The sequence below is a fragment of the Solea solea genome, chromosome 9 (assembly GCF_958295425.1).
Source record: "Solea solea chromosome 9, fSolSol10.1, whole genome shotgun sequence".
Taxonomy (NCBI): Eukaryota; Metazoa; Chordata; class Actinopteri; order Pleuronectiformes; family Soleidae; genus Solea; species Solea solea.
The window spans coordinates 19,266,891-19,281,586 of record NC_081142.1 but is presented as its reverse complement, the minus strand read 5'-3'; the positions used below and the strand labels follow the sequence as shown (position 1 = coordinate 19,281,586).

Genomic DNA, 14,696 nt, shown 5'->3' with positions numbered 1-14,696 from the left:
TAACCCATGACTTTTTTGTCACATTTTGGACGACATACTAACCTATGACTTTTTTGCGTGATTTTGAACGACATACTAACCTATGACCTTTTTGTCACATTTTAGACGACATACTAACCCTATGACTTTTTTGTCACATTCTGGACGACATACTAACCTATGACTTTTTGTCACATTTTGGACGACATACTAACCTATGACTTATTTGTCACATTTTGGACGACATACTAACCTATGACTTTTTTGTCACATTCTGGACGACATACTAACCTATGACTTTTTTGTCACATTTTGGACGACATACTAACCTATGACTTGTTTTTCACATTTTGGACGACATACTAACCTATGACTTTTTTGGGTGATTCTGGACGACATACTAACCTATGACTTTTTTGTCACATTTTGGACGACATACTAACCTATGACTTTTTTGTCACATTTTGGACGACATACTAACCTATGACTTTTTTGTCACATTTTGGACGACATACTAACCTATGACTTGTTTTTCACATTTTGGACGACATACTAACCTATGACTTTTTTGGGTGATTCTGGACGACATACTAACCTGTGACTTTTTTGTCACATTTTGGACGACATACTAACCTATGACTTTTTTGTCACATTTTGGACGACATACTAACCTATGACTTTTTTGTCACATTTTGGACGACATACTAACCTATGACTTTTTTGTCACATTTTGGACGACATACTAACCTATGACTTTTTTGTCACATTTTGGACGACATACTAACCTATGACTTTTTTGTCACATTTTGGACGACATACTAACCTATGACTTTTTTGTCACATTTTGGACGACATACTAACCTATGACTTTTTTGTCACATTTTGGACGACATACTAACCTATGACTTTTTTGTCACATTTTGGACGACATACTAACCTATGACTTTTTTGGGTGATTTTGGACGACATACTAACCTATGACTTTTTTGGGTGATTTTGGACGACATACTAACCTATGACTTTTTTGGGTGATTCTGGACGACATACTAACCTATGACTTTTTTGTCACATTCTGGACGACATACTAACCTATGACTTTTTTGTCACATTTTGGACGACATACTAACCTATGACTTATTTGTCACATTCTGGACGACATACTAACCTATGACACTTTTGTCACATTTTGGACGACATACTAACCTATGACTTGTTTGTCACATTTTGGACGACATACTAACCTATGACTTTTTTGTCACATTTTGGACGACATACTAACCTATGACTTATTTGTCACATTCTGGACGACATACTAACCTATGACTTTTTTGTCACATTTTGGACGACATACTAACCTGTGACTTTTTTGTGTGATTTTGAACGACATACTAACCTATGACTTTTTTGTCACATTTTGGACGACATACTAACCTATGACTTTTTTGTCACATTTTGGACGACATACTAACCTATGACTTTTTTGTCACATTTTGGACGACATACTAAAGTATGAAGTGTACTATTCTTTTTCACCTGTGTTTTACATATTGATCCACTGGATCCAGACAAACTTTCTGCATCTGTGTAGAATTTTACCCCCTTACATCATAGCTGTTACCATTTTACATAAACATGAAAAAATTCATAGTGATTTGTTCATTTGTCGCTGAGATAAACTTGTTAAACTGGACTTCCTGTGTTAAATTTCACCCTTATATCGCCGGGTTGACACGTTTGCATTTTGCATTACCGTAATTACGGTAATTAACGGTTTGTGCTGTTGGAAAAATCCCAACGCTTTCTGAAAGCTGAGAAGTTGCACGTCAAACAGTCAACATGTGTTGCATTTAGCCAGAGAATCGGCATCTTAATCTCCAGAAAGGAAAGAGTTGGAAAAACACCTGTACATACGTTTTTTTGGCCTGTTTTTAGACATTGAGACATAAACTCAAACAAATGTTACTTCAAATATGTTTTAATAATTGAACATGCAAAATCTTGTATTCATGGACAACTACGGTGTTTTTTTTTTTAAATAAAACTTTTTGTCACAGGACATTTTCTGGCCCTTGTATGGTTAAAATAAGCAACAAAAAAAGTTGGTAAAAATAACCATATGTACAAAGTAACCCACGACTGCATGAAGGAAGACGCACAGACCTGCGAGTACTTTTGATTTTTTTTATTACAGTATCATCAGATCATCATTTTCTTTAAAAAAAAAGAAAACATCAGTCAAATATCTACAAAATAATTCTGTTTATATTGACATTAGTCGTATACAAGGCCTCGCAGCATAGTCAGGGAGAAGAAAGTGAATTGATCGAATAAAGATTAACAAACCAGACAAATATCTGTCAGCGATATTCTGAGCTGTGAGTGTGATCAGAATCAGTCGGGAGTGTTTTTAATCTGGCTTTTTTCCTCTGTGCCAAACGCTAAACCCTTGCTTTTATTTTGAAGGACCAAAATGTTACAGTTTGGGCCCAGTCATTTCTGGGACAATAGAATGTGTGAACACTAATGAACGCCACGGTAAATCTGTCGACGATAAAAATATACAGTGTATACCGTATTTCATAATTACTATCCACAGCATCTATGTCAGGAGGAGTATAATCCTTCAGTTTATCAGTACATGATATAGGAAAATTAACATAGGAGGAAGCACTGACAGTAAATCACGGTCATTTTCTCAGAAACAAACCAGTCACATTGTAATCTATTTCCCATAGTTATAAGTAAACGACAGTTTCACTCTGATATCGGACATGGTGAAGGCACAAAGAACAACGTTAGTCTCAGGCAGTAATCTATGTCACCTGCACTAAATCACTGCATCAGAGTGAAACAAAAAAACTAAAAAGATCAAAATCACCAGCAAACAGAAACCAACGCAGAGAGAAGGGACAGGGAAACAAAAGAAAAACAAACCAAACAAATGTCAGCAAATTACAGACTGAAAACAGGAAAAAGAAAACAATAAAATCAACACAGGCTCAAGCTTTGACCTTCACCCAGTGCATCCTGGGTAGCAGCTTAAACCAGACTGACTTGTATTGTAACAAAGAGTGCGTGTAATGCTGGATGCTGTCACAGTACCTAGTCCCAGCTCCTTCACACTCACCTGTGTGTGTGTGTGTGTTAGTGTGTTTGTGTGTTTGGATGAATTCACTGGCTGCCACCGTCCACCTTCTCCTCCACCTCCACCTCCTCCTCCAGCTCCACCAGAGGAGCGTGGCGATTGGCCTGAGAGCCCTCGCTAAAGAAAACCTTCTTAATCACACCGGACTTTGGCGCCCGGATTGTGTGCTGCGGAGACGACGGAGAGAAAACAAACCCGGTCAAATTTAATAGAAAACACAGTAGAGAGTGTGTGTGTGTGTGTGTGTGTGTGTGTGTGTGTGTGTGTCCTCATGGCATAAACACACGGACCTTGTAAGGACCAGTAATCAGTAAGGTTGATGTTAGGCATTAATTGGTTATGGTTAAGGTTAGGGATGGGGATGGGGTTGGGGGTGGGGGGTGGTTTAGTGCCTGCAGAGGCAAACCACTGTCAGTGCTACTTCCTGTGTGCAGCACAGGAATAACGCCGGGCAAAACGAGATCAAAACACTGTTATACTGACAAACACAGAGGCACATTTATTTATATTTAAAAAGTTACGCACTACAGCTTTAAATGTACCACACACCCTCCCTTGCAAAGATAACTGGTTAAAGTAAATTCTGCGTGCATCTGTACTTGTATTTATTTCTTTGTGAGGTCCAAGAAAATGTAAAACCTGTCTTTGTGAGTACATTTTGACCCTGTGGGGACATTTTTGTCTGGACCCCACAACTTTAAGGGGCTTTTTCTATGATGTGTCTAAAAATAAGTTTGTGTGTGTGTGTGTGTGTATGTATGTGTGTGTGTGTGTGTGTGTGTGTGTGTGTGTGTGTGTGTGTGTGTGTGTGTGTGCGTGCGTGCGTGCGTGCGTGCGTGCTCACCTCCATCTTCATGGCGATCATGACCATCAGTGGATCTCCTACAGCCACTTTATCCCCAGCCTTCACCAGCACCTGAGGACAGCACAGCAGAGGACGTTCAGAGTGAATTAAAGACCATTCACGTCTTTCTCAATTACACATATATAATTGTGTTTGTACACGTTTACAAAAAACGTCGGCTTCACTTCGCCGAGCATCGTAAACACTTCTACACTCTGAAATAAATAATGGACAAGGTGCTTAACACAGTCATACATATAATCATTATAATACACAAACACTTGGAACAAGAAAAGGAAATTAACAACACTCAGTTGTTTAATTTTGTTGTGATGGAGTAACACATGCAGTTTAATAATGAATATGTAAAACAAATCTAAGCAGTAATGAAATACACAGTTGGATCATTTAAACTGATGACTGGAGGTGGTTTTCTCTAAAAACTTCACAGCTCGTTTCAATTAAATTGTGACCGGCAACAAACTGCTCATAAAATGCCTCTTGATGCATCTGAATTTTCCTTTGAAAAGATAATGTCTTTAATGGACAATCATTTAATAATCAGATGAAATTTATTCCATTATTTTATATTAATACAAATGGTCTGTATTTATACAGTGCTTTTCTAGTTTACAGCTGCTTCACACTAAGAATTATGTCATTACTCCAGTCGCTCGCTGCGGGCACAGCCGTCAGGAGCAAAACGGAGGTTAAGTGTCTCGTCCAGACACATCGACTTCATCCTTCCAATTTAAAGACGACTCCCTCTACCACTGATCCACTGACACCACTGAATGTATTCAGTGCAGCAGAACACAAGGATTTGATTTAATCCTTGGAGCTTAACACTGGTTCACACTGGATGTGTGGCGTGTGCTTCGCTGCTGTGCTGGGCCTCACTTGCAATTCAGCCTCGACACTAACACTAACAGTGAGAAAGAGGTGTCAGCTTTATGAAATCATGCCGGTTGAACTGCGCGCATCACACAAGGAAAAAAATAAAGTGAGACACCGAAACTCAAAAGTATGCAGTATGATCACTGTAATCTGTTAACATGGGCACCAAAATTAAAAACATGACAGAATGCAACAGTGAGAAACAACAAAGTATGTGATGGTTTGCGCTATCAGAAAAATTCCAACAGTGTCTCAAAGCAAACTTGTTGTTTTAATGGTAATTTCACTCGCGCTGTTGTGGGATGCTGGCAAATCAGCGTCTTTGGTGCCAGAAAAGGAAAAAGTAGGAAAAAACGCACATACGCACGTACATAGTTTCCATTTTTTGGCCTGTTCTTGGACATTGAGACAAAAACTATAAATGTTTTATTTTAAATATGTTTTATAATGTTTAAATTTCAAATCTGAAATCTGAAACAACTACAGTTTTTGTTTCCCTTCATTTTAAATAGTAAATAATCTATTTTAAGATGCAGTAAATTGTAAATAACTGCCAGATATTGAAAGTTATTCTGGAAAAATGGGCAAAAAGCACTTACTCACAGGACATTTTCTGGCCCTTTTATGGTTAAGATAACAAATTCCTTATTGGGGAAGCATGGAATCCAAACTAAATACATTATTTTAATAAGACATTATTTCCATTTTTTTTATTCTAGTTCTGTTTTTTATGTAATAACCGTTTATAAGATCATGTTGAGAGCAATCATTGTTGTACACTGGAGTTCTATGAAAGGCTTCACAAATTTTTTTTTTTATTAAATTCACTGCAATCATAACCACACTGACCTTCTCTATGGTTCCAGTCATGGGGGCCACTGCTCCACCCTGAGCTCCAGAGCCACTCACACCAGCCAGATACTTGGGCACTGGCACAGACACCTGAGAGCTTCCCTCCTGCACAAAACATGCAAAAAATGTCACACAGTAACACAGCTATCAATAAATGATCTTATTGTGAATAAATCTGCCGCCTGTGAAAAGTCTGTAGCTGACTTTGTGCGGCCTATTTACACCAAGTTTGAGAACTACTGAATTAGACAAATGTCAGTTGTTCTAAATCCTGTAAATGAGCATCAGTCCCTGTGAGAGTTGTTTGCTTCTGCTTCACTGACTTATGGAATCTGTAAAATGCAAATCGTGAACACACAAACATGGTCGATGTAGAGTGAGGTCACTCCACTGACAGCAGTGGTTTTAGGAACGTACAGCAGAGAACAGGTGGACGGTGTTGTCCAGGATCACTAGTTTGGGACGCGACAGCACTCCATTGACAGAGCAGTGGAGATACGAAGCTCCACCCTCGACCTCTACCTCCCCAGTCACGTGGTATGCCTCCTCACCAATCTGTGAAAAAATCAACATCATTTATGATAAATGTGCACTTCAGTTCACATCCTTTATTGTATTTACATATTTAACTATTATTATAGCTGTTTATTATTCAATATATAGAGCAAAAAGTACCTAAAAACTAGAAACACTGTAGCTTTTCAATGAGAATTATGCCATAAAAAAGCTTTTTTCCAGCTCACCTGCATACTGTAGCTTCCATCTTTGTTATACTTGATCAACACATCAACTTCTGGAGACACAGATGAGAAGAAATGGTTTTAAAAAGAGACAAAAAGTATGGTGGGAAAAAGTCCTTATTGGAATATCATCATCATCGTCCTCCTGACACCACTGAACTTATTTTTGGCCTTGCAGTGATACTTTTATTAGACGCTTTAAATAATGTATGTGACTTCATTAACAAACTGTCAGAGAGCAGACCAGCCCTCAACCTCATTATTCAAACAGTCATTAAACTGAAGCAGATGCACAGTTATGAGTCGACCTCAGCGATACTGAGCTTCTTATTACAACAACTACAGCAACAACAAATCAAGTAAATTCACTCTCTCATCACCTGTTCCTCTGAAATATCCTGCACGTATAATATTTGTTTTTGAACAAGTAAAATAATCCTGTTAACGGAAAAGTAATGTGATGACAAAATCATGTAAACAAGTTTGTATGTTACATGACTCAGACATATTTACAGACACTGCACTGTGGTAGGAAAGTTTTTTTATTGCTTCTTCTGAACAAACAAACATGCATCCTCTGTTTGCCACTGTTGCTAATATAAAAGTTCCAATTTTGCATTCTATCATTGACTCACATTTTCACCCGTATCTCTTACATAATTGCTGAGATTAAGCAAGTAACCATCTGGTAAATCACCTAAATGTAAACCAACAATGACATGGATAAATTATTTATGATTGAACTAATAAATGTCAAAGAATAATAGCAAATCCTTACATTTGTGACACTGGAATCAGTAAATCTTTGTTTCTTTAATACTAAAAAAAACTAAATTAACAGTTATCTGACATTACAAACTAAATGAAATTGTTTATTTGCTGTGACCTTTGCCTGAAAAAAGATCTATATTATCTGATGAGGAACTGGATTTGTTCGTGGAAAAAAGTAAAAAATAAACGAGCAGATTAAAAAAACAAATCTACTTCTGATTGTGCAGCAGAACAGGAGTCACTTTGCGTACACCAGGGGGCAGTAAAGCTCATTAGTATGACTTGTACTTACGTTTGTCTCCCACTTGCAGCTTCATACTTCTGTTAAACACAATGTTGCTTCTCCAGCCACTGCTGCCGCCAAACGGGGAGAAAGGATCTGAAAAATCACACAAACACAAACGTATTACGTGTTGTATTATTTGTAAATAGCAGTAAATGGTTCATCCTGACATGACACATTGTCCACACTCACCAGCGGAGGCTTGTGTGAACTCCTGTGTGTGTTTCCTCTCCTGCAGCACCAGGCTAAGGGCCGCCTGGCAGATCGTCATCCCGCACGGAGGTGTGGGAGCAGGGAATAAGTGAGTGTGGTACTGAGGGATGAAGCTGGTGGACACATTCCCAGCCTCAAACTCCCGGTGGCCCGAAAGATTCAGCAGAAACTCTATGTTGGTATTCAGTCCGACGATCTGAGGACAGACGCAGTCAGAGGGTGCAGTGAAAAGTTTTGCATTTGTTTGTTGTATAATTTATGTCAAATCCTGCCTCGCATGGTGGGGCTTGAGGTTTTGTAAATACATTTATCTCTTAAGACTCAAGTCTTATTCACACTACACAGTTTTCAGCTCAGAAATGTTCTTCTAGCGGACAGATTTTGCAAGTCGCTGCAAGCCCCCGACCCCACAGACCACGACCTTTTTGAGTCGCGCTGGAAATCTGAGCAGTTTGTGAAAAATCCAGCCACCTCAGGCAATCAGAGATTAGGAAGAGGTAACGAAAGCTGAAACCCAAAAATGAATACCAAAATAAGACTGCTTAATAAATGCTGAGCAGTTGACATGGAGACATGAACCCCTTTTCCTGTGTGACTCCTCACATGTGTTTTTGTGGCCAGTCATAGTCTCCCCCCCGGTCACTGATAAAGTGTTAACTCACAGCAACTGCAACTCAGCGACTCTGAATAACATGAAAATTATCAACCTTGTGTGTGTGCGTGTGTGTGTCTTACATTATACTGCCGTAAGCAGTAACGCAGCTTCTTCAGGGCAGCCGATCGGTCCTTTCCCCACACCACAAGTTTGGCGATCATTGGGTCATAATGTGGCGACACCTCATCCCCTAAAACACACACATACACAAGTACACAAGGTCAGTGATTTATTTATAACTGACTGAACATGTCATGTGATAATCTTTCATTAGCTAAACTCCATAACGGAAAGAAATCTAATAATTGTTCCATCTGTACGGACGCGTAGAACTGCCACAGAGGAGAAAACTAAATCTGAGCCGTTTCTCGTTATAACAAGATTGTTTTTTGTTGTCTTAAAGTTGGGTTTATTGATTGATCATTGCATGATGTTTACATCAGGGAGGAATGAGTTTGAAGGTGTAGAGGCTCTGTTTGCTCTGCGGTTCACAGCTGCAACAGTAACTCTCTCACTCCTCATTTATTGTTTTTGTTGTATACAGAGCGTCTCCACTGGCGATGCACAGATTCTTCCCACACACTGGTATGAGTGAGTTAATGACATCTGATTATTTTGACCGACCACTGCACATGATTACAGTGTAATTCCTTGCACTTTGCTGCAGTGATTATGCGCCGTCATGCACAGCTAAAGGATTCAGACTAAATATGTCTGCTGAAGACGCTTGACACTCTCTGGATGTTTTAATGGTAACACCCTCCTCCTTGACCCTCTGTCGAGGGATTTTAGCGTCTTCATTAAGCAGCTGTAGTCGCAATCCTTCAGCTGTGAACAACAGCGTGCCATCGCTGCAGCCTAGTACACAGAATTAGACTCTAAACATGTGCAGTAATCGATCAGATCATATTTATTTTCCTCCTCTGTGGCAGTTCTACGCTTCCGTAAATCCGACTCGAACCAAACTTTTAAAAACGCGTAGATTGAACCAAACTGAATTTGTAGAAAATCTAATTTCTCAAAGATAGACTTCCACACCAACATAATATGGTTAAATGTATATGTTTAATTAGACCTAAACTGGTCGAGGTGCTACACATTACACAGTTCCTGCCCTCAGGATTTAATCCAGAAATAGAAGAAGAAGCTGATCTATAGCAGAAGAAGGCAACAGTGAAAAAAAACATGAAATGTCTCAAAGTAAGTGAATAGTAGAAAGACATGGAATGGTGCTTGGCTTAACTGTTCATAGAAAAGTTTTGGTTTTGTACACCAGTGTTGATTGACTGGATAATCAGAAACGATGGTGACTGGATTCAACACTGCATTTTTCAGAGATATTTAGAAGTGTTATCTTTCTTTATTTTTTGTGCAATCAGCCAGTAAAGCTACTGTTAGAAAGAACAACAAAAGAAAGTTGATGTTTGTCGTTAAATGATGAATTGGAAATATAAACACAGAGTTGGATGTAGACCTCCTACCTTCCCTGACTCCAGTCTCTATGCGAGTGTGTTGATCTGGAGGAGGCGTGGAGAGATGCAGCAGTGGCCCCGCCCCTGGAAGGAAATCATTGTTTGGGTCCTCTGCGTAGATGCGAGCCTCAAAAGAGTGCCCCCTTAGGATGATGTCATCCTGGAGGAGAGGCAGACGCTCCCCTGCTGCCACCTGGAGGATTTCCACAAACATTATCAGTTTCTGAAAAAAAACCTCCAAAGAAAAATACCCAAAGCTCAGTTTCCTTCTTTTTTTTTTTTTTACCCTGAGCTGCCACTCCACCAGGTCAGTTCCAGTGATCATTTCAGAGACAGGATGCTCCACCTGCAGCCTCGTGTTCATCTCCATGAAGTAGAAGTTGTGCTGGGCATCCATTATAAACTCTACCGTACCTTCACAGGGAGACAATTATGACTTTAGTATACTATACTGTGTGTTCTGTCGTTAAGGTAATGGACTCTGTGTTTGTGTGTGTGTCTCACCTGCACCGACGTATTTCACAGCCTTGGCTGCTTTAACTGCTGCTTCTCCAAGTTTCGCCCGAACCGCTGGACTAATACCAGGCTGAAAAAATATATGGGGTAAACAATAACCAATATTAAACAAATATTTTCACATGATCGCTCAGGTGCAGCACTGGAGATTTTCATTGTGTAACAAATCCAGCACTTAAGTGCCCCAACACAGAAGGTGATCTTCACTTTATTCCACAAATGTTTCCAGCTTTCGTCATCGCAGAAGTGAAAACCTTTATTTAATGTTGATCACCAGGTTCAGACCAGTTTTCCAGATCAATGTTGAGAGTAGTTTACAGTTGGGAGCAGGAAAAACAGCCATTTAAGCCAAAGTCTACACAAAGTTTTTCCCCAAACAATCAATGCATTTTACAGTTGCAATGTAAATGTTGGTTTTTCCAGTTACATGTTTCACATTTTGTTCACAATTAGGAGAACTTGCCAATCTTTTAAAAAAGCTGTTTTCCAAGATATATTCAATGACAATTTAATTTCAGCCAACAATAATACTAGGTTATATATCCTGAACCTAAAACTCACTTCTATTAGCACATTAAATTAACTCAAATTGTGGTGCAATATGTTAAATTTCCTCGGTGCACATTCCCAGCAACTGATTAAACTCTTTATCAGTCAGATCATCACTGTGCACTCACCCCGGGTGCTTCCTCTATGATTTTCTGATGCCTCCTTTGCACACTGCAGTCCCTCTCAAACAGATAGACAACGTTACCGTGCATGTCTCCAAAGACCTGAACCTCTACATGTCTACAGGACACAGACAGGAGGAGAAGTATTTTTTTAACTACTTTAGTCAGTATGAAATCAAGAATAAGGCAGAACTGGCTGGTTAGCACAAAGTGTTACCTGGGGTCCTCCACAAACTTCTCAATCAGCATGACGTCATCATTGAAGGATTTTCTGGCCTCTCGTCTCGCCGACGACAACTGCTCTAAGAATTCTGACTCTGAGTGTGCAATACGCATCCCCTAAACACACACACACACAAAACAAACAGAGTTATGTTTGTTGCCCAATCTTGAAGTCACGTCGTCTGTTTCTCATCCTCACCTTCCCGCCTCCTCCTCGCACTGCTTTAATCATCACAGGGTATCCGATCTGAGCAGCTTCTGCGTATAGCCTTTCATTTGACTGGTCGTCTCCGTGATAACCACCGACGATTGGCACTCCAGCATCTGACATGATGTGTTTTGATGTGCTGAAGGTGGTCACAGAGGAATAAAATGCATGTTTTGATATTATTGCTTTATTTTTCCTCTTCAGCTGCTCCTGGGCCTATCCCAATTCCTTGTAAGAGAACAACACACTTCCAAAGAGATATTACAAATATGTAATGTTTGCGTCACCTCTTAATGCCCATGTCTCGAATGGCAGCGGAAGGTGGTCCAATGAAGATGATGCCTTCATGTTTGCACGCCTCTGCAAACTCTGTGTTTTCTGATAGAAAGCCATAACCAGGGTGGACCGCCTATATGCCCCAAACACACATACAGTACAAGATTTAAAGAATAAAATATTTTTAAAAAGTTTAATAACAACCTGAAAATTCAAGATTAAAAATATTTTATTTTCAAAAGAGCACAAGACAACACACAAGATAAAAACAGACCTATAATAATTCACTCACATGTGATCCAGACTTCTTGGCCACTTCCAAAACTTTCTCCATGGAGAGGTAACTCTCTTGGGATGGTGGAGGTCCAATATGGTAGGCTTCATCTGCCTACAAAACAAACAAAAAAAGCAAGAAAAAAAACACAATGTTTGACTGTATTCATTAAACATGTTGCAGAGAACAGGGAAGAACATGAAGACATGATACAAATGCATGCAGCCTCTCACCATGGCCACGTGCATGGAATGTCTGTCTGCGTCACTGTACACTGCCACAGAACGGACGCCCATCTTCTTTGCTGTACGCATCACACGACATGCAATCTCCCCTCGATTGGCAATTAACACTTTCTCTATTCTTTTCACACCTAGAGAGGAACAATTACATTTTTTCAAATGACAGCAACTGCTCTTTAAATGAAGCCAGATAGATAGAAAAAAACCTAATGTGCCTCAAATTTAACTATACCAAAATAATTGTGATTCACAATACCTTTGCAATAACAAATAATAAAAATGTTATTTAATATACTGTATACTTGGACAAATGTGGGGCAGACCAGCAAAGTCATTTCTTGTTATGATAATTCTTGCAGTATCTACATTCACTGACCTCCTGACACGTGCCTCACGCCTGTTTTGGTCCATGACAGTTTTCTGAACAGAGAAGGGTGAACAGCTTCACTTGTGATCAGTATATTCAGACAAGACATGCAACATTTAAAGAGAAATCTCACAGAAGAACTGGAGGATTTTCACATGAAGAAAAAAATTACAACGTAAATAATAAAAATAAATAGAGCACAATATTTTGTATAGACAGTGGGTAACCAGAATAGATACAGCATTAGCCCATATAACGTATAACAAAGTAATTCAAACTATATGCTAAAGTTAAAATGTACAAGTTAAAACGAAGACAAGCTTAAAATCTGTCATTATCGATAATTAAAGCAATAAAATATCAGATAATCAAAGACTAAAAACAATTCAGTTTGGATTTAAACTTCCAAAAGCAAGAAACACTTGTCAAAGACAGAAGCATTTCACAAATCTGAGGCACGCCCTGTTTGTACAATGTATAAACACAGTAGGGGTGGGTCAAAATATCCATGTTTTCTCACAGTGGCGCTGCTCAAATGAATAAGAGAAACTTGGATGGAAGTTGTCTGGCTGAAGAAGAGGGAGCTTACAGCGGGATAATTGTGGAGAAAACTACGTTAAGATACCCAATCTATGTTGAATACGTAGACTTTTTGCACTTTGTTCTCTATGTTGTTAATAAATAAGAGAAATCATGCACTTTTCAAATGTTTTCTAATGTTGTGTTTTCTTTAGTAAGACAGATATGATGTACCACAATATGATTATCTTGCAATCAATATATTATATTGATTATCACAGAATCGTTGTATCGTGATATTATTGGTATCATGGAGCATGTAGTAAGGACCCTGTGAATCCCACCCCTAACAGTATATAGAACCTTGATTACGTTGGTATTTAAGAAAATTATAACACAACAATGCGACTAAAATGTTGTTCAGCTCTAGTCTGTCACCATCTGTAAACCAGTAAATCAGTCCACATGTAGCATGTTGATAGTGAGAAGGTTATTGACATTTGTCCGTATAGGCTTCTACATCTATCCCCATTCCTATAAAAACAATACATAAACTGTGAAGTGAGTCTCTCCATAGGCAGATCGTTGACACACTTCAAATTTAAAAAATCAAACGAACTATTCCTTTAATAACCTCGAAGCTGAATGTGCAACGTTAGCCATGCTAACCGCTACCTTTATTTAACCTTGCTCTCGTATCCTCTGTACAGTTAAATAACCCGCAGCATGAACAGCACAGTTCAATGCGCTCATGTTCGGCTGATAAAGAACATTATTTGGTGCTATTGACTGGAAATAACTGTTTATAAACTTAGCTACAGAAGTGCATCTTCTGTGATTAGCTTCACAACACTGGTCCGGTCTACATATGTCTGCGTCTGGAGGAATAAGTGAGTCAGTTTGATACAGACAGCAACTAAAAATACGCGTTAGTACACTAATAATAATAATAATGATAATAATAATATGAAACACTCACTGTGTAAATGCCCGCAGACCCTGCAGATTGGGGAAACTCAGGATAACAGCAGCCATAGCTAACGGCTGCTAGCTCCGCTATGTTAACTGACTGACTGAGCAACAGCCGCAGGAGGTGGAAAAGGCGAAGTGCTAATAGAGCTCTTTTAAACTCTTTTAAAAGTACGCAGTTTGATTTAACTGCCGCTAACCACTTACTTTAAATCGTAGAAAGTAAATCTGAGACTTCACAGTGTCACTTATGCACAGATACAGTAAATACCACACGACATAATAATATATTTTTTTTATTATTATCTTTCCGAGGACCCGTAGCGCCGACAGCCAATGAGGAAAGAGGACATGGAGGTGGGGAATCATTGACCGACCACGCTGTGGTAACCACAAACCGCCAACAGAGGGCGGCGTTTTCACAGGTCACAAACACCATGTCTGTATACATTCATGAGACTTCACAGACTTTTTAGCTCCTAAAACTTCTTAAAACTACATTTATACATCAGCAAGAGCCGAACATTTAAGTTGACAGAAAATATAAAAATATAAGTTTTAACAGGCGACAAAACAACAAT

The 14,696-nt window shown here is 39.0% G+C and overlaps 1 protein-coding gene across 1 annotated transcript; it reads right to left on the bottom strand.

The window, feature by feature from the left end:
* Positions 1 to 2,223: 2,223 nt before the first annotated feature.
* Positions 2,224 to 14,357, bottom strand: mccc1 (methylcrotonyl-CoA carboxylase subunit). Its single transcript, XM_058639415.1, has 19 exons — positions 14,126 to 14,357; positions 12,637 to 12,680; positions 12,252 to 12,391; positions 12,037 to 12,132; positions 11,756 to 11,877; positions 11,460 to 11,607; positions 11,256 to 11,377; positions 11,045 to 11,156; positions 10,356 to 10,437; positions 10,138 to 10,265; positions 9,861 to 10,044; positions 8,460 to 8,569; positions 7,704 to 7,920; positions 7,521 to 7,607; positions 6,461 to 6,510; positions 6,135 to 6,272; positions 5,715 to 5,822; positions 3,969 to 4,040; positions 2,224 to 3,291 (listed from the first exon to the last, which is right to left on the bottom strand). The coding sequence occupies exons 1-19, from the start codon at positions 14,179 to 14,181 to the stop codon at positions 3,151 to 3,153; spliced, it is 2,157 nt and encodes a 718-aa protein (XP_058495398.1). The 5' UTR covers positions 14,182 to 14,357; the 3' UTR covers positions 2,224 to 3,150.
* Between the last annotated feature and the right edge of the window lie 339 nt (positions 14,358 to 14,696).

What these genes read in the sequence shown, in the direction of transcription:
- mccc1 (XM_058639415.1), bottom strand. Translation starts at nt 14,181, where the DNA reads ATGGCTGCTGTTATCCTGAGTTTCCCCAATCTGCAGGGTCTGCGGGCA. An exon ending in TGTGAAATACGTCGGTGCAG is followed by an intron (nt 10,266 to 10,355) that starts GTGAGACACACA and finishes CTCCCTGTGAAG; the next exon opens with GTACGGTAGAGTTTATAATG. An exon ending in ATGGAAGCTACAGTATGCAG is followed by an intron (nt 6,273 to 6,460) that starts GTGAGCTGGAAA and finishes ATTTTTTCACAG; the next exon opens with ATTGGTGAGGAGGCATACCA.